General features: G+C 40.8%; 1 protein-coding gene across 1 annotated transcript; it reads left to right on the top strand.

Annotated features, from left to right (window-relative positions):
* The first annotated feature begins 214 nt into the window (after positions 1-214).
* frmpd2 (FERM and PDZ domain containing 2) lies at positions 215-16,687 on the top strand. The gene is made up of 27 exons (XM_035670041.1): positions 215-427; positions 586-749; positions 906-971; positions 1,071-1,250; positions 1,402-1,477; positions 2,308-2,395; positions 2,635-2,785; positions 3,013-3,084; positions 3,284-3,458; positions 3,930-4,065; positions 4,153-4,291; positions 4,721-4,873; positions 4,960-5,145; positions 5,274-5,433; positions 5,561-5,759; positions 6,582-6,682; positions 7,031-7,111; positions 7,488-7,595; positions 8,019-8,135; positions 9,980-10,164; positions 10,417-10,515; positions 11,015-11,105; positions 11,798-11,883; positions 12,911-13,106; positions 15,093-15,307; positions 16,501-16,567; positions 16,650-16,687. Exons 1-27 carry the CDS (start codon positions 277-279, stop codon positions 16,685-16,687), a joined length of 3,480 nt encoding a protein of 1,159 aa, XP_035525934.1. The 5' UTR covers positions 215-276.
* Positions 16,688-18,693: the final 2,006 nt, after the last annotated feature.

The following is an 18,693-nucleotide window of genomic DNA, read 5'->3' as shown; positions in this document are numbered from 1 at the left end:
AAACATCCTTCTAGTGTCAAACCCCGCACATACATCATTCTGCACAGTGAAGCTCAAACATCCAACTGTACGAACAAGAAAAAAACATATTTCTGAGTTGAGGGAGACTTTAAATGTCTCCTTTTTATTGGCTCAAAACCTCTCAGATGCTTAATGCTGCCATTTAAATATCGACTTCTGACACTGCAACAAATGTACAGTACAGGAGCACATCACCTTTTATCATGCATAATTCAGCAGTACACTCTATCAGTCTGTGGCTTTGAGTGTGTGTGTATGTTGTGTGTGTGTGTGTATCCCAGCAGGATGGGTACATTTGTGACCCTGGCAGAGGTGCTGGAGGCCCGGGGTTCACCACTGGATGAGGATGAGGTCTGGTGTCTGCTGCTTGCCACCACTGAGGCCTTACTGGACATTTCCAGAAAAGGTAACCACTTCAGCTCCAATGTCCTCAATATTCCACCTGTTATCTGGGTGCAGGGCTTTCTCCTTTTCTCATTTTGAAACAATAAATAACACAAGAGAACGTGATCAAACCCTTGGAGTTGGTAAATGTCACCAGTTTCATTTCCGCTTTCTGTTTAGGTTCAGGCAACATGTGCAGTGTGCTGAGCCCAGGCTCGGTGCTACTGTCAGCCAATGGGAGTCTGGCCTTTAAAAGCTGTGCCAGATATGAAGACGTGGCCTCCTTCACAGCTCCTGAGGTCCAGCAGGGTCACGCTGCCTCCACCAGGACAGCCGCTGAAAAGGTTGTTCAAGTAGACGAGTGGTTTTAAACCCGGGGGTCATAATATAAGGGCTTATATGGAGAAATTACTTTGTTTTACGAGCACACAAGTGAGAGAAAGTGTTTTAAAAGGGCAGAAATGAATGTCTGAATCATTTCCTCGTTCTTGTGTCCTCAGATGGTTGTGTACTCACTGGGGATGACTCTTTATTGGTGTGTTGATTATCATCTACCTCAAAACCAGGTACTTCCCTCCTCTTCTAGCTCTTGCTTAAAAACCCATTCTTTCATATTCCTAGTACTTGAGCATCATCCACTTTGTGTATCACCTGTTTCCTCCCAGCCGGTCCAGCTGAGTGCAGAGCTGGAGGGTTTGCTGCTGAGCATGTGCGAGGACATGGTGGTTAGACGAACCAATCTGCTGACGGTGCTGGAGTCCTGCGAGCTTCACCACAAGGCCTCGATGATGCCTCCTGCCGAACAGCTTGTCAGGCACCTGGTGGAAGATGTCTACAGAAACTCAGTGAGTGTTTGACTGGTTTGGTTTTTAGCTTGTTAGGTGAGGTCATGGTCTGGTTGTGAGTAGTTTTAGTTGAGTCCATTTTGTTTTTGTGCTTACTGATAGCACCAACTCTCTGACTGTTTCCTTGAGCTGGACAGTGATGTCTTTGCAGGTTGATCATGTGTCCATGGCTGAAAATGGATCCCAGCTAACAGACCGCAGTCAAATGGTCAGGGACAGATTACACAGTAAGTAATTGATCCCTTTTGTCAGATTTCCAATTGAAATTGAATTGAATTGCATGTTTTGTCTGCTGCAGCATACACATCAACACACAAAAATTTGACAATGATTTCAGTTGGACTTTAAAACAGTAGTTTGTCCTTTAGTAAAATGTTATTCACTTTCTTGCTGAGAGTTCGACGAGGAGATCGATACCACTCTCATGTCTGTATGCTAAATTTGAAGCTGCCACAAGCAACTCATTAGCTTAGCTTAGCATAAAGACAGGAAAAAGGCTCTGTTCAATATTTGCTAAAATATTTACCTTAGTAGCTTCAGATGTTCTTGTAGGCAGATCTAACCTTTAGGCTAGCTGTCTTCCCCTGGTTTCAGTCTTTGTGCTAAGCTAACCACCTACTGGCTGTATGGCATATACCAAGACTTGAAGGTGGGGAAACAGTTAGCCCGGCTCTGTCTATAGCTAACAAAAGCCAACTACCAGCTCCTGTAAAGCTCACTAATTTACATGTTTAAATGTTTGTACTGATTTTAAAAATTTTATAATATTTTGTGAGCCATAATTTCTTCACCTTTGGACGGAGCCAGGCTATCTGTTTCCCCATTTGCAGTCATTGTGCTGCGCTAAGCTAACGGCTGCTGGCAGTATCTTCATTGATGAACAGACATGAGAGTGGTATCAATATATCTTCTCATCTAACTCTCAGCAAGAAAGAGAATAAGTGTATTTTCCAAAATGTCAAACCACTGCTTTTAGACAGTTTCACCATGCCATGTGCCAATGTGAGAGATGTAATATTAGCATGTGGACATGAAAACATACCAATTTGTTTTTCAGGAGGCTCTTTTAGCAACTCAACATGGGCGCTGAAGAAGAAGATTTCTAGAACGTTCTCTGGAGCATCTTATCCATGCGAGCCTACAGGGTATGAAGTCTGTATTTTACCACACTTTACATTATAAATAGTCATAAACCAAACCAAGTAAAGTTTGATGTTACTAAAAAAACGACAAAAGCAGACATAAAAAGACAGTGCTCTGAAGACAAAAGCCCTAGAGGAAACATCCGGCATGAAATGTGTGATGTGTTTGTTTAAGCCGCTGTGTCACTAGTGATAGATCTCGCTTCCTGTCAGACTGAGAATGGAAAACTAATTTTTCCCAGGATTCCCTCAGGAGGTCGACACAGGGACAGTTACGGCAGCTGGCAGCAGCTGAACCGCAACCCCTGCAGTCCGTATATAGATGGCAATCGAAACGCCAACTCAAGATCCATCCCACAGTTCGAGCCCGCAATGAGTGACAAGAAAATGAAGGTGAGCTAGATTATTATATCTTGTTATTTAAAATGATAATATAATATCATTATAACTTATATGACGTTTCATTAAAAACCTTGTGATGGGAAGGCAAGAATGGATGTGTTATCTAAATAATAAAATAATTAGCTTGTTTTCTCGAAATAACGGCATTAAATTAAATCTGTTCTCAGCTTCCGTAACTGGGGTAGTTGATATTTATTTTGCCTCATCCTCTGTTGCAGGACATGGGTCCTGAGTTTATTAGGATGTTAGATGAGCCGCTGGTTGTCTTGGAGCTGCCTGGATCTATTGTGGTGAGTAGAAGAAGTTTAGTCATTGTTCTCTGACTCTTGAAGGTCTTGAACTTTATAACCATTTACAATGTCTGCACACCCTACACCCTTTGTCTCACCCTAAACACATTCTGAAACTTTTTATAGTGTACTTTGCACAACCTTTTTTTTTTGTTAAATTGAATTCTGTTCCTAAATCTTCTTCTTCTCCCTCTCACAGTCAAAGAAAGGGAAATCTCCAACCACTCAGAGAGAGCTGAGTGTAGTAATGCCAAACGGTCAGACCATCATGGTCAAGTGTGAGTTGAAATCCAGAGGAGGAGACGTCTTTGACATGATCGTGGCTCACTCCAACCTGATGGAACATTTCTACTTTGGCCTTGCTTATATTGACGGTAAAGAGGTTGAAAAAATAGCGAGTGAGTGAGTGAGTGAGTGAGGGGTAACCAGTGAGAATGAAGATGAGGTTAAAACTGTCTGTAATTATAATAGGGATGACTAAATAATAATAATTGACCAAGAGAGGTAATTTATTCAGGAGCTATATACATAGATAGACACCAAAAGCCTGAAAATGCAACGTTCACTCCTTTTCCTAGAGAACTGATTGGATTTTTTTATGGGTGAGAATATAAACCAAAAGCATACAACTCAGGTTTCATACATAAGGTATCATATATGAGGTCATGGGTGCCTTCAGTTCCACATGTTTACAGTACATTTCTGTGAAAAACTATCTGCAAAAAACACCAAAAATGGTCAAACGACCACAAAGGAAGGTCAACAACTTGTTGGTGTAGGTAGATTATAATTCATACATTATTAAGGTATACTCACGGTTTCTCTCTGTTCTTCCCTTTGGTCAGATAATGAATTTTTCTTTGTGGACAACGATACCAAGATTTCCAAAGTTGCTCCAGATAGCTGGAAGAAAGTGCCTACAACCACCTTTGTCCTTTTCCTCAGGGTCAAATTCTTTGTCACTGACATTTCTCTTCTTTTGTAAGTACTTGAGTTATCACCAACAACACAAAATGTGTCTTCTAAAGTTGGGTAGAATCCTTTATTGTGTACCGCCTTCTCTATCAGGCACAAACAGACCCGCCACCAGTATTACCTCCAGCTAAGGAGAGACCTTTTGGAGGACAGGCTATCCTGCCATGAGGAGACGGCTCTGTACCTGGGAGGTCTGGCCCTGCAGACAGAGTGGGGAGACTGCATGCCTGAGGTTGTACACAATGAATTTTAAACATCGTTTTATTTTAATAAAAATCGACCATCGTCATTTGATGCGTGTCAATTGATCGGCCGTTGCATACTCCGAGCACATCATAGGTACAGTAGCCAGGGTTAGTGCCAATCTACCGAGTGTATGTAATAAAAGAGTCGATACATGTTGATACTAGGGAATAGGTCAGTGGTTAGGGTTAGGGTTGCACACTTACACCGATGGTTGCTAGGGTTTTGATGCACGTTTTTCATATAAGGCTAAATTTCCCATAAAACCAGTTGCTTTGTCCTTTTCTGCATTTATTTTCTTTTTTAAGACTAAAATGAATCCCCTTTAAAATTTTACATTTTGCGCCTTAAAAAGATACCACAGTGTGCATAACTGAGTTTCTGGTGAAAGTCAAAGGTTTTGCTCTTTTGTGTTTAGGTGTATGGTAGGAACTACTACCGACCTGACCAGTACGTCTCCAAGAGTGTGATGGAGAAACGTGCCTTGCCTTACATTCAGGGGGAGCTGCTGCGACTTCACACCAACAATGCTCAGATGCTTGCTGACGAATCAGAGCTCGAGTTCCTCAAGGTAGCAAAAGAGTAAAAATTTTATCATAAAAAAATAATACTACCGTCAGTATTGTATGAAGTATCACTCTCTGTTTGTGCCTTTAGGTGTGTCAGCAGTTGCCTGAATACGGCGTGCTGTTCCACCGTGTGATGCGTGAGAAAAAGCCTCTAGAAGGAGAGATTATCCTCGGGGTTTGTGCCAAAGGAGTTATCGTCTATGAGATTAAAGATGGCTGCAGATCTACCAGTCAGAATTTTTACTGGAGGGAAACAGCAACAATCTCCTCTACTGTGAGCGGAGTGATGGTTTTATCATTTAAATCCTTTTGCTATGTGAAATTCAAATTGGTTGGCAGTGACATCTCTTGTGTATCTGTGTGTGTTGTGCCCTAATAAACATCCGCCTCGTGTTCCTGCAGAGGCGTAAATTTGTAGTCGAGAGCCGGGGCAGCAAGAAGAAGTACACCTTCATCACAGAGAGATCCAAGATTGCCAAATATCTGTGTAACCTCTGCTCAGCCCAGCACAAGTTCAACAATGAGATGACCTCTCGCCAGCTCACCCACAGCCTGGTCTCAGGTCAGTTACTGCTACAGAGTTGCCCAGTATTGTTGCCATTTTTAATGCAGACATAAGTGAAAAGACAAAACTGAACCCCACTCCGCTGTTTGGTGACTCCTTCGTGTTTCTTTGTGTTTACCTCCAGAGGAGAACATCGTTCAGTATGCCGCAGTGTGTCGGGCTCAGAGCAGCCGCCGCAAGTCCTTCTCCTGTTCGGAGACGCCACAGGATGACAGCGGTGTGACCACGCCTCAGGATGAGTCAATGAACAAGCTCTGTGATGATGTCGCAGCCAGGATCGAGACCCGTATTAAACTGCAGCGCCAGAGCCTCAATGAACAGAGGTACAATCATCATTAGGCTTCCACCTAAAGTACCTGGAAGTTTTTGTCTCATGAACAACCTTTCGAGGAAATAAAAAGGTCCTTCAGCTCCAACCTAAAGACCGGCAAAGATTAGGCAAATTAGTCCACTGATGTATGAAAAAGTAATGCCTGTTTTTACAGGTAATTTTTGCGTGCAGCTACACAACAGAATACATTGTTGGTTCATCTGTTGTATGCTTTCTTCTGTATCTGTTGATGTGTACAGTGAACAAAAAACTAACTGGTTTGCGGCCTCAGATCTTTAAATATGGTGCCTGGGATTCTGAGAATTCACGACCAATCAGAAATATTCATGAAAGCCCCGACCCCATAGTTTCTGTACTTTTGGAAAGTACTTCCCTCAAAACAGGGACTTTTTTAGGGGTAAAACAATGTCCCCGGAATGTAATTTAGACCTTGGTCCTCCAAACGTTCCTAGTCCCTGAGGGATATTTCCTGTGGTTGAAATGCGGCTGTATAGCCATATTTCCGCTTTAAACATTCAAATCTCATTCAACAAATCTCTAGTTTGCACATCAAAGAACAGCAGCATCTGGTGTTGTATTTGTTCTTTTTGTGAATCGTTCTTGAACTCTTTAAGAAACAATGTGGCCTAAACTTGAGGTGAGCTGAAGTCTGTCCTTTGGCTCATGCTAATTCCAACCACTTCTTCTTCTGCTTTTTCCAAACAAACCACTGCTACAGAAAAAGCACTTCCTGTTCTCAGAGGACACGATTGTGCAATATGAGTCAGTCACTCTATCCCTATTATCACATTGATTTTCTGTGATTATTCTGCAGTACCTGCTCCAGCAGTCAGCGCAGCAGCACTGGAATGCGTTCCCCATCCTGCTCTCAGAGGAGCGGATCCGAAGCTCCTTCTGGCTCCCCGGCAGCCAGAGGTAGGACTAAGTTTACTGCTCATTTGTCTACCTGACGGCCAGCCCGTGACAGATGTTGTACCTCAAAATCACCACTCAGCAAGCTGCTCCATGACAGAGTAGCTAAACAGAGATGGTGTTAGTGCTATGTGCTTTTGCAACAGGCCTCTTTGCAATTGAGTGTAAAGTTGCCAACTGCAGGGCCTTTTCTTCCCATCATACTTCCTTATTTCTTAACAGATGTGATGAATTATTCAGTGTTGACAGTTGTGGGATAACGCATGACAAATGATGCGTCTTCTCAGTGATGGCTGCATCAGACCAGTTCACTTTTTTTAAGGTTTATGTGTTAATCTTTGTGTCTTACAGAAACCCCAACAAAACTAGGGCCATCATCAGAGAGAGAAGTCATATGTGTGTCTTTAAAGAAAGATCCAAAGCTTGGCCTGGGTAAGCTGATCACACTTAAATACACAGCATCAATAGAGAGTCTGAAGAAGAATTGTTAAGATTCAGTTAACTGGATGCTCTTTTTCCTTCAATGCACAGTAGACGTGCAGTAAAATACCATTACAGTGTGTCATTCTTACATGCTAGTGCACTCTTGCTACTACATGTGTCAGTTTGAGTGAATGGAGTGAACTTTCCAAGCAAAATGATGAACATGAACAAGCCTGATAGGAACAAATGTTTCAGATCATGTAAGCACCCTGACAGCAGTTCTGTGACGTGATAAATAAATCATAATCTTAAGTCCTTTGAAAGCTACAGAGGAATATGACAAATATGTCTCTTCTTCTCATATCTGTGGTTTGTGTTTGTATAGGTATAGTGATAGTGGGAGAGGACACTGTTGGACATTATGACTTGGGCATCTTTGTTGCTTCCATTGTGCCTAATGGACCTGCTGATAAGGATGGACGCATCCGACCAGGTAGAGAATCATGTGGTCACTTTTACTTTATGCTTAGGAACAGGAATTTGCTTTGCTTTTTTATTTACAATTCAAAAATGTATGTTCAATTTAAGTTTTTCCAATTTGAATTCCTAAACACACCACTAATTTGTTCTATTCTGTCAAATGGTGGATACCTCATTTTGGTACAGACTCCTTGTATATGTTCATTCAATCTGGCTATAGGTGTTTTTCTTTTGAAGTCATCCAACATCTTTCTCTGTTTTAAGAGAATGGGTGCAGAGAATGTGTGGCAGGACAGTGCAAAGGAGGACAAAGAGGGTGTGGGAGGTGTCTGGGGTTCAATTATAGGCATTAGGGGTCACACATGGCTTCAGAGGTGGTGGTGAGGTCCACTGTTATAGGACACCAGCACCATTTCACTGTGACCTTTGCCTGCAGGCGGTCGTCTGATCTCTCTGAACCACATCAGCCTGGAGGGCGTCACCTTCAGCGAGGCAGCGGAGGTCATGCAGAGCAGCCCTGAGGAGGTGCAGCTCATTATCTCACAGCCAAAAGGTGCTCTGTGTCTGTTTGTGTGTGTGTGTATATGTGTGTTTGTGTAATGATAATGTGGCTATGACCTTTGCCCTCTTGTTTGCGTGTAATGTTGGTGATTTCGTAATTAGCCTTTTCTATTGATGCACCTGCTCTGAACTACTAACATGTAAAAGATTTGTGTCTTTCCTTTCTCTCCTTTGTCGTCTATACTGTGGTTTTAGCACATGTCCCTGAGTGTACTGATTTGCGCTCCATTGTTATATGTAATAATATGTCAAAAATATTAGTGTATTTTTATATCACCATCCCAGTTGTTTGTCTTCGGGCAAAATGTCAGTTTACGTTGACTCATTCTGCTCTCAAGGGGGTAAACACATTCTGTCCTCCACCTCTCATCACACAGTATAAAGCCTACAAATCTGACGTTAAACACATTATAGTCCAACTGAGAAAAGTCCAAGCCTTAAGAGAGTAAGAGTGTTCTCTTATCTGCCTTTTCTTTACATTTTAAACTCTAAAAGAGCATATATCACAATGATTTTCATTATATCTCAGTCAATATAATGTACTGTAGCTATCAGGACTATCTAACATTTGTATTCTTCAGGTCATTTAAATACCCTTATTTGTATTCATGCTAAGGGATAGATGAGAAGATTGATGCCCCTGNNGAAAACAGCTATCCTGAAAAGTGAGGAAATTAACACGGCTCACAGATAAACGCGTACATAACATGTTTTATCTTTCTTTCTTCAGGTCATTTAAATACCCTTATTTGTATTCATGCTAAGGGATAGATGAGAAGATTGATGCCCCTGCTACAGCCAGCAGCAGTTAGCTTTGCTTAGCACAAAGACTTGAAACAGGGGGAAAACAGCTATCCTGAAAAGTGAAGAAATTAACACGGCTCACAGATAAACGCGTACATAACATGTTTTATCTTATTTTTTAAATCAGCACAAAAATCTAAATGAGTGCTGGTCGGGGGATTTTTTATATGGACAGAGCCAGGCTACCCATTTTGATGCGAAGCTAACTGGCTGCTGCTTTGTATTAATTGTACAGAATGAGAGTGGCATATGACACCCTTAGTGACTGCCCTTTTAACACATAGTTAACATTGTGAAACAGTCGCAGTTTGGTTAGGTTTAGGAAACAAAACTACTTGGTTAGGTTTAGGAAAACATCATGATTTGGTTTTAAATAGTACGTTACATGACGTACGTTACGCAACAGAAATCATGTTTGTAACGTTGAAACAAAACCTTTTTGGTTTCACATGGGACATCACATTTTTTTCCCAGGGTAGCAATGTACTCTTCCTCTGATATTTGTTGCTTTTGTTGGTTTGTTGGTTTGTTGGTTGTGGATTGGTTAGGTCTAGGCATGAGGAGTGAGTGGTTAGGGTAAAAATGTCCTGGCTGGGTATTTCATAGCCAGGAGCAGGGTAAGTCAAAAAAACTTGGTGTAAGAACTAGCTGGTTCCCCCCCACGTTCAGTCTTCGTGCTAAGCTAAGCTAACCGGTTGCTGGCTCTACCTTCTTAAGGGGCTAGTAGACTCTGTGAGAAGTGCTTGTTGGATGGTTTAATATCGTCAGAAAGACCTTTCCCCTACATCTTTGTGTGTCCATTTCTGTACCTTTCCAAAAGCGAGGATCCGACATTCACACCCACCTCACATCGTGATTTTGTCAGCTATATAGAGGCAGGAAGAGAGGCAGAGTTTGAACCTCTCTCTCTCTCTACCTCCTGTTTCCCAAAATGTTGAACTATTCGTTTAAAACCTTGGTTAGTCTTACTATGTATGAACATTTCCAACATTTAAATATAACATTAACTGACCCTGTTCATATTATCCACAGTCCTCGTCAGTCCCAACACCATACGCTCTCCTGTGATGAGGAATTATGAGTCCCAGACCACACTGATGACAGACGGCCGATCAGGAGACCAGGAGAGCTTGGATGAGACTGTGTCGGTCATGATGACACCGAAGACTGGCAACAGGCTTCACGTCCCCCGAGAAGTACGAGTCCTCAGTGCACAGGTAGAATCATGGTGATGGTTTAGATGTTATTGAGGCCATATTGTTATTATAATCACTTAGGGTCATTAAATAAGTAAAACCACATGTAGGTGACCAGAATTAATGTCTTTTATAATGTCTATTACTTGTAACTGCACATATCTGATCTGTTGTCTTTTTTACACTGACAATAATCTGTCTGGATGCAAGGATCAGTGGGTAGGTGCAGTCAGACACACAGAGAGACATGACTGAAGTCTGTGTTGCTTTCAGGACAGCTGCTCTCCGTCTCCCCCCCTAAACTGTGTGAGGCCACAGGAGATCACCGTGGAGCTCAGAAAGATATCAGGAAGTCTGGGCCTCAGCATCTCTGTGAGTGAAATCTCAAATATTTTGAAAAAGATGAAGCTGAGTTCACCCCAGGCTTAGATATTATGTGACTGTACTTTCAATGACTGATGTTGACAGTGTGTAAAATGGTGCCAGAATGATGCATTAAAAATTAGATCAGGAGTAGAGTGATATATATTATATAATATTTAGCAAAATATTGTTTTTTTCCAGTTATTTTGTTTACAATGTCAGAATTTGACATTAGGAATGAACAGTCATAGAGGATGATTAGTACAGCAGCTCCAGCAGTGGGCCTCAAAGTCTGCTCTGCCCAATCTGATTAACATCTGACAAGATTAGAGAGAGAGATGTTGGTCCATTTTACCTCACTCACACTGATCGCTGCTGCACAATAAACTGCGAAAGGGAAATAACAAGCTAAAGTGAAACAGTTTCTTTGCACACTGTTTTCCCTCCTACCATTCAATATATCACAAATGTGTTCTGAATCCCCAAGTTTTTGTCATGAATCATTCAGGCTGGCAACACAAACCTCCCTAATGGAGGAATCTACATAAGAAGCCTTGTTCCAGGAGGGGCTGCTGAGAGAGATGGACGTCTACATGCAGGTATTACAGCTAAATATCAAATCCAACAATGCTAAGGCCTTATGTACTTACGGAGAACAATGTTTCCTAACTGGTTTAATAATGGTATGTTTGATCTGTTTACAGTCATTCAAAACTGTGTGGCCATTTATTGATTTCTCACAAGTGTGAATTATGGGTAGCTCCTTCTTACAAACTCACTGCCTTTAGCACTTTCTGAGTCTGATAGTGAAATAGCCCTGAGCATGAGCTCACTGCAGGATTATTGACTATCCACCATCTAAAATGAAAAGGGTATATAAGTTATTAAAATCCTTCAAGGAAAACAGTCGAAACTAACAAGTATACAGTAGCAATAATGACTTGCATATTACACCTTGTATTCAGATGAAATTGTTAATAGGAAAACAGGATGAAAAACAATCTAGGGTACAAGTTATGCTACGTTATCTTATTGCTGCAAATAAGCAAATAATTAAATTTAACACTTCAGATTTATTCTTGAGCATCTTCCCCCAAGCCATAACAGCTCTACAAGTGGACAAACAACACTCTATTTATCACTGTGTCACTGACATTCAACACTTATTAAGATGGGAAAATTGAGTGTTTACATTTAGTCATTGCTTTCAGGAGAGAAACAATGATATTACAAGCAGCTAGAAACAGAAACCAACATAAGTTAAATATTATTTAATCTCTCTCTATTACAGGTGACAGAGTGTTGGAGGTGGACGGGATAAGCTTCCAAGGGTTTACCTACCATCAGGCTGTGGGATGCCTGAGTAAAACTGGGGAGGTAAAGGACGACATGTGACTGATGGTTGTATTATGTCAGAGTGTCTATTAGAGACCAATGATTACCTATATACGTGATGACGCCATGTTTTAACCATGCTAGAAACATTGCTATAGGGATGACAATATCAGTCTGTTGTTCTGTTGGTACCATTGACTGTATATGAAGATGGATTTCGTGCATATATTAATGGTCCCCAAAGTTTGAATCCTAATTTCCAAATGGTCCCCTGCAACTATATATTTCCATTCTTCACACCCTTCTCTTCTTCCACTCTCGGCTTCCTCTCCTCTTTTATCCCATTTTCTGATCCCCTCTTCTACCTAAAACTTTAAAGAGGGGCACCATACTTGAACATTTGACGTCATCTCACAGGTTTAAAATGGTTCAACAGGACATCTACTGTTTTAAATCACCCTGAACCTTGCAAAGCCAATGCTGACATAGAGTGGACTGTTTGGGACTACTTTACATTACAACATTTGTATAGAAAATGAATGTTAATAGCCTCTAATCCGGCCCACCTCCCCCAGTGTTTTTGTATTTTTAATGGTTCGGACTTGTACTTTTGATGTCTGTAAAAGCCCCACAGACTGCAGTCTTTACTTTGATGATGATCCCACACAGTGACAGTCCACCCCCAGACACATACCAGAGAGTTAGCCTCTGAGCCTTTAGCATAGCTACAACACAGCAGCTAGCTTAGCTACAGCACAGGTACCACACAGAAACTGTTACAATGGGTTGTGAATGTGCTTCAAGTGACTATAAAAGATCCAATTAACACAAATTGTTTCCAGCATGGACACACAGAGTCTGACAGCAGCTGCTAATGGCTGGTTAGCTCGGTTAGCTTTGACTACCAGCTACACTGTGACTGACTCCTTTGCAGGTCTCTGGTGCATTTTTTTAAAATTTGCTGAGAAGAAGGGAGCTAGCAGAATTGAGGGGTGCAGTTACACTTTAAACTCTTATTTGTATTCCTCCTAATCGCATTCTGGTCTTTTCCTCCCCTTCCTTCCTCTAGGTGGTAACTTTGGTTGTGGAGAGGGAGCTGATGAACCGAGCCAGTGTTTCTCTCAGTGCAGACACCAGCAGCAGTGTATCCAATCAGAGCATCAGTCCAGCTAACAGCCCACAAAAGATCAACAGCTGTTCATCCGTCAGTACTCCTCCAAACAAGATCTCAGACCGGCCCAGGGACTACAGCTTTGTCACTGATGGTAGGAGACCTTAGTTTAGCTTTAGACCAATTAACACAAACTACATATAAGTGCCCCAACAAACTAAGAAAGCACAGGATCTCTGTCTGGGAACTGCTCAGAAATATCTGCAGAGACCATTTGTGCTCTTGAAAACTTCTATATTGAAACAAATTTCGCCAATAGATCGATCTGCAGTTCCCTCAGAGAGACAGAACGTTATGTCACAACACCTCACAGTACTGAGGAAGAACCTGCGTGAGAGAACCTGGCAACTCTAAGCTGTTGTGTGCTTTAATAGCCCACCAGGCTAGTCTGGCTGCTTCAAGGTGAACTTTGACACACTTCCTTCTCCTCATCCTGATCTTCCTTGCTGACCCTGACCTTCAACTTCTTATCCCCCTGGCCTCACTTATCCTTCGTTCTGTCCTTCTATATCTGTCATCCCACATCTCCTCTCTTTTCTCTCGCACAGGCGGGCAGATCACATGTTTTAACACAATGCAGAGTCAGATTCATCCCTTTTAGGGATTATCATCTTGACAACCGTTAACACAAGACATGAGGCCAAAATAGCCAATGTCGATTCATATATAAACCTTCAAAATGTCCCTCCCACCCATTTCACTGACCTGTGTTTTTGCTCGTTCTGTACCTTTTTGTTCATATAACTGAATGCAACCTTCTATCAAAATGGTGTTATAATTGCTTTTACTGTTGCTTTCATCATGTCTACAGAAGGCTGGAGAGGACATGCAAGTAATGATTTCTTTATCTTGACCATGAAATATAATATATATAACAAGCCTTGATTTCCTGTGATGATAAAATAATTATTCTCTGATCAAGAGAATCTGTTCTGACCATATTATGAGTTGACAAATTGTTGTTATCAAAAGAAGACGAACAACAAAACTTTATAAAACAATCTTTTGTGTTTTTAATTAAATTTTAATGACTGCAAAAAAAAATAAATACTTAGGCTAACTGTGGCAAAAAATATTGTTTATTTAAAGGAATAGTCTGAGAATCATTTTGAGAAATACGTTTATTTGTTTTCATATGTGTCTGGTAAATATATGGCTACAACCAGCAGCCTGTTAGCTTAGCTTAGCACAAAGACGGGAAACAGGGGGAAACAGCTAGCATGGCTCTGTACAACAAAATCTACTAACACCTCTAAAGCTAATTTATTAACACATAATATAATTTGTTTAATCCATACAAAAACTAAGTGTAAAAAATGACAGGTTGCAGTCTTTTGGAGAAGGCTAGCTGTTTCCCATTTCCTCTGCTAGCTGTGGCCTTGTATTTATCAGAGAGATATGTGAGATGTATTGATTTTGACATATAAGCGTATTTCCCTAAATGTTTAACTATTGCTTTTAAGGTATACAAAAATCACTAAATGTATTGGCCTTTTCAAGCTTCCTACACCTCGAGTCTTCTGCTCACATAACATATTCTTCTTACTGAAACATACTGCATGTCCGACACACCTTTTGCTAGCCTTTATGGCGCCCTTTCGCTTTGCCATGCCTGTTGGTGGATTGCTTGATCCTGAAAATAATGCTCAAACTGCTGCAGTCACTTGCAACCACTGCTGCCGTTTATGAACACCCATCTACCACCCTAGCATCCACCTTTAGGCTCTGAGTTTCATTGTCCCTGTTATTGTCGCTCCCCAGTCCCGTTGCATTCTTGTGGGGAGTGATGATGTCCAAGACTAGACACCAAATATATAATTATGCTTTTATATTTGCATTTTATTCATTTTTCAGTTTCAATCTGAACAAGACTAAACTAATTAAAATAAACATCTTCTAATGCATTTTCTCAAACAAAAAAGATAATCAGCTTTATGTTTTCTCTTCCCTTCTTTCCTCCTCTCCCTACCACCTCCCTTTTCCAATTTCCTCCTAACTCCTAACCTCCATACATCTGCACTGTGTTTCACCTCATCATTATCCCATTACTGCCTCCGTCCTCCCACCTCTAAACCCTCAGACAACACCCAGGAAGTGACTCTGACCAAAAGTGCCAATGGCCTTGGCTTCAGCTTCCTAATGTGCGAGCTGGATCCGCCCACTCGGGACTTTGGCAGCCTTGTCCGGATAAAGCAGCTTTTCCCCGGCCAGCCAGCTGAGCAGAGCGGCAGGATCCAGGAGGGAGACATCTTGCTGGCCATCAATGGCCAGCCACTCAAGGAGCTGTCATATCCAGTATGTGCAGACTTCAAGTTGATGATTTGTTCATATGTGATGGACTTAAGTTTACTTGTAAATTTAAATTCACTATGGAAAATTATTAGTTTTATTATTAGTTTGACACGAGTTAAAGTGAACATGCTTTCGTCAATATAATATAATATATAATATATATAATAATATAATATATATAATATAATAAATCAGTTATTGTCATCGCTTACTAATATGATGGATATGATGCAGTTGTATGATTATAAATATTGCATAATAGATTGATACTGCACTGATTCTCTATGCCAGGCCTTTAACGTAAACTGGTTCAATATTCTGACCAAACTGCATTTATATATGCATGGAAACTTTTATTTTAACAATTGTGGGTTGTTTTTCTCTCATGTGATGGTATAAATGTTGATTTTTTTGTGAGTTTTAAAGATCTGCTACAGAACACCAACTATAGGTAGAATGTAACTAACAGTATTTACAATTTATGCAAGTTTATACTCCTACTTCACTACACTTCAGAGTTTCCACTGCATTTGTCTTACAGCTTTAGTTACTAGCTGATTTTCATATTATTAATATTTCATACCCTTCCTGTCTATTGAAAACCATGTGAAATTCAATGTGAAGGGAAGGATTAAGTGTTAAGGTAAATAAACTATTTAAAACCACTCTTGGATTAGCTAGAAAAAACATTGTCACAAAGCTGAAAAAAGAAAAAAAGGGCTGTATTTTTGAGCTTGTGAAAACTTTTTAAAGATACGTGGTGCTCACAGGATACCAACATTATATAAAGTAGTTAAATGTAGCTCAACCATATATCTACATAAACATAGACACTAATAATCCAAAAACATCATATATAATAGTAAAACACTGACAGGGAACATTTTTATGCAGAATGAGTACTTTGATACTTTAAACACATTTTGCTGATAATACTCATATTTAAAGCCCCTACAAGGAACTTTAATTTTATATTGATTATAGTGCCCCCTGTGGACAAAAGCAGCCTGTTTCATTGATTTCAGAAGGAATTCAACCAAATCCGACCCGGTTGCAGGCATCAAAAAACCTGGAATTACTTTAAGTACTTTTAATTTAGTAAAGGGTCTGAATACTTCTTCCACCACTGACATCAGCTATCTGAAGCTTCATTACTTGTATATAGCGCCGTAAAACATTCTCTCTTCTTTCTGTAGAAGGTGCTAAAGCTGTTTAAGACTTCACCACCTGAGGTTCGACTGACTCTCTGTCGGCCTGCACCAGGTATCAACGCACACACACACACACACACGCACTTGTACACATTTGCGGTCATCTGATTTCCTCACCTGTTTGTTGCCTGCAGGGGTCCTTCCTTCCGTTGATCAGTTTATCGGCACATGAGTGACGTCACAGTGTCATACAGTGGAAGAATCAATGGATCCTGATCAATCAGGACATGGTGATGGAGACCAAGGACAGAATTAACAATATCGGTGTTCTGATCGGTGCATTAAGCTGATCATATCAATGGACTCAGATCCTACCGAAAGGTCAGAGATGTTCCACAGTGTGGCGTGACGTGATGTGATTTGACACAGTATGTTCTGACCTTCTTGATCACCAGCCAGTGGGAGTTTTATTTACTGTCACAGTCCAGAGGGATAAACTGATGTTTTCAATCACTTCGAATACTGCAGGCAGGCACTAATATTAAATAAAGAAAACATGAAACAACGTAGCATCATCTGAAATTGCGTAACACCGTGATCTCTTACACAACATGTTGTGACAAGACATAATGTAACTCAGTGTGACATGACACAACATGTATGCATGTATGAGTATAGTCTTTGGATTGGAATTAGTGCTCGATGAGTTTTAACATAATGTTTTAAGTCATTTATGCAGTTTCTAACTGACAGTAAAGTTTGTCTCTGTATTCCAGGCATAACGACGAAACAGTGAGAGAATGCGTGAGCCAAGAGGTTGGAGGCTGAACATGCAAGGATTTGTGGAAGCATTCCTTAAATAAAAATGTGAGTAACTGGATAATAAGGTGACAGTCGGGTGTGTACGAGGCAGCAAGGAAAAGGACCCAAATGCTGACAGGAACAGTTCAGTGATTAATTGGTGAAACGATGACACATGCTTGCAAGCAAAGGCAGCAAGTCCGAACAGAAGTAGCCAAGAATCTGCAGGTAAACAGGAATGGAGCAGGAAAAGTGGGCAGGCAGGCACAGATTTTGGTCCAGGTTTAGGTGGCTTGAGAAAAGAAAGGCATGAAGCAACATTGACAGTCCGGCCTGGACAATGAGAAGCTGGTTTAAATACAGTTGGGGGTGGTTTAATTAGGGAATAAGTAACAGGGGAGTAAGTAGATATAGGAGTCAGGTGACTGGGACTGGTGGGAATGTCTGAGGGCATCTGGTGGATGGGTGGAGAATGGCATGTCTGAAGAGTGCTAAGAGACACAGGGAGAGAAGAGGGAACATACTGGCAAATTAAACATGTTTTTTTGGTTTGATTATGTTGATTTTTCTGGATATTTTCTTGCATCTCTGACACCTGAATGAAGACTTTACAGTATTTCATTTCAAAACGAATGCATGACAAACAAATCACACAATCAGAGAAAATAGACAGACCTTCTATATATAGTCTTACTTTAACCACACCAAACTTTTACATGATCTCAACAATCGCTCATCTAAACCTAAATCTAACCATATTCTAAATTACATAAAAATCTCTCAAGGCTTCTATCCAAACATAAGCATATTAATGTCATGCCAATGCAACATTTCAGCTAAAGGAACCTCTATTTATAACAAATGGTTTGATTTCATGTAAACCACCTGTTCATCTCTTGGCCACAAGGTGACAGCACAGCGCTACAAATGACAACACTCACCCTAGTAGAGCTAGTTCTGTCAGTGCTGCTGAGTCTCACTTCTCAATTAACAGCATTTAATGGGAACGAGGGGGAGGCTAATAGTCTGATTTCCTTGTCCTCCACAGGAAATCCAAGAGACATTTTGTTGGCGCCAAAAGAAGAAGGTGACTGAAATAAACTTTAAAAGAATTACTGGTGTGGATTTGGATGAGGACAGAAAAACTCCACACGTGCTGAATTTGTTCCATCTTGAAATGACAAAGCAAACTGTGAATGCCATTTATCTATCATTAAATCGACTTTATCCTTCATCAAGCTTTCTGTGTGTTGGTAACATTCTGCTTTTGAGTCCCCCCATCATGTGTTCAAATTACACTGAAACCCTCATATTCTCAAAAAAACAATAGACATTAAACTGAGTCTGACCTGAATATGGATGATCCACCCCCAAACACTCATTTAGTATCTGGACAAACTGGGCAGTACACACACACATTCACACACACATTCACAC

The sequence above is a fragment of the Morone saxatilis genome, unplaced genomic scaffold, assembly GCF_004916995.1.
Source record: "Morone saxatilis isolate NCDOM2014 unplaced genomic scaffold, NCSU_SB_2.0 Contig1, whole genome shotgun sequence".
Classification (NCBI taxonomy): Eukaryota; Metazoa; Chordata; class Actinopteri; family Moronidae; genus Morone; species Morone saxatilis.
This window is presented reverse-complemented; position numbering and strand designations above follow the sequence as displayed.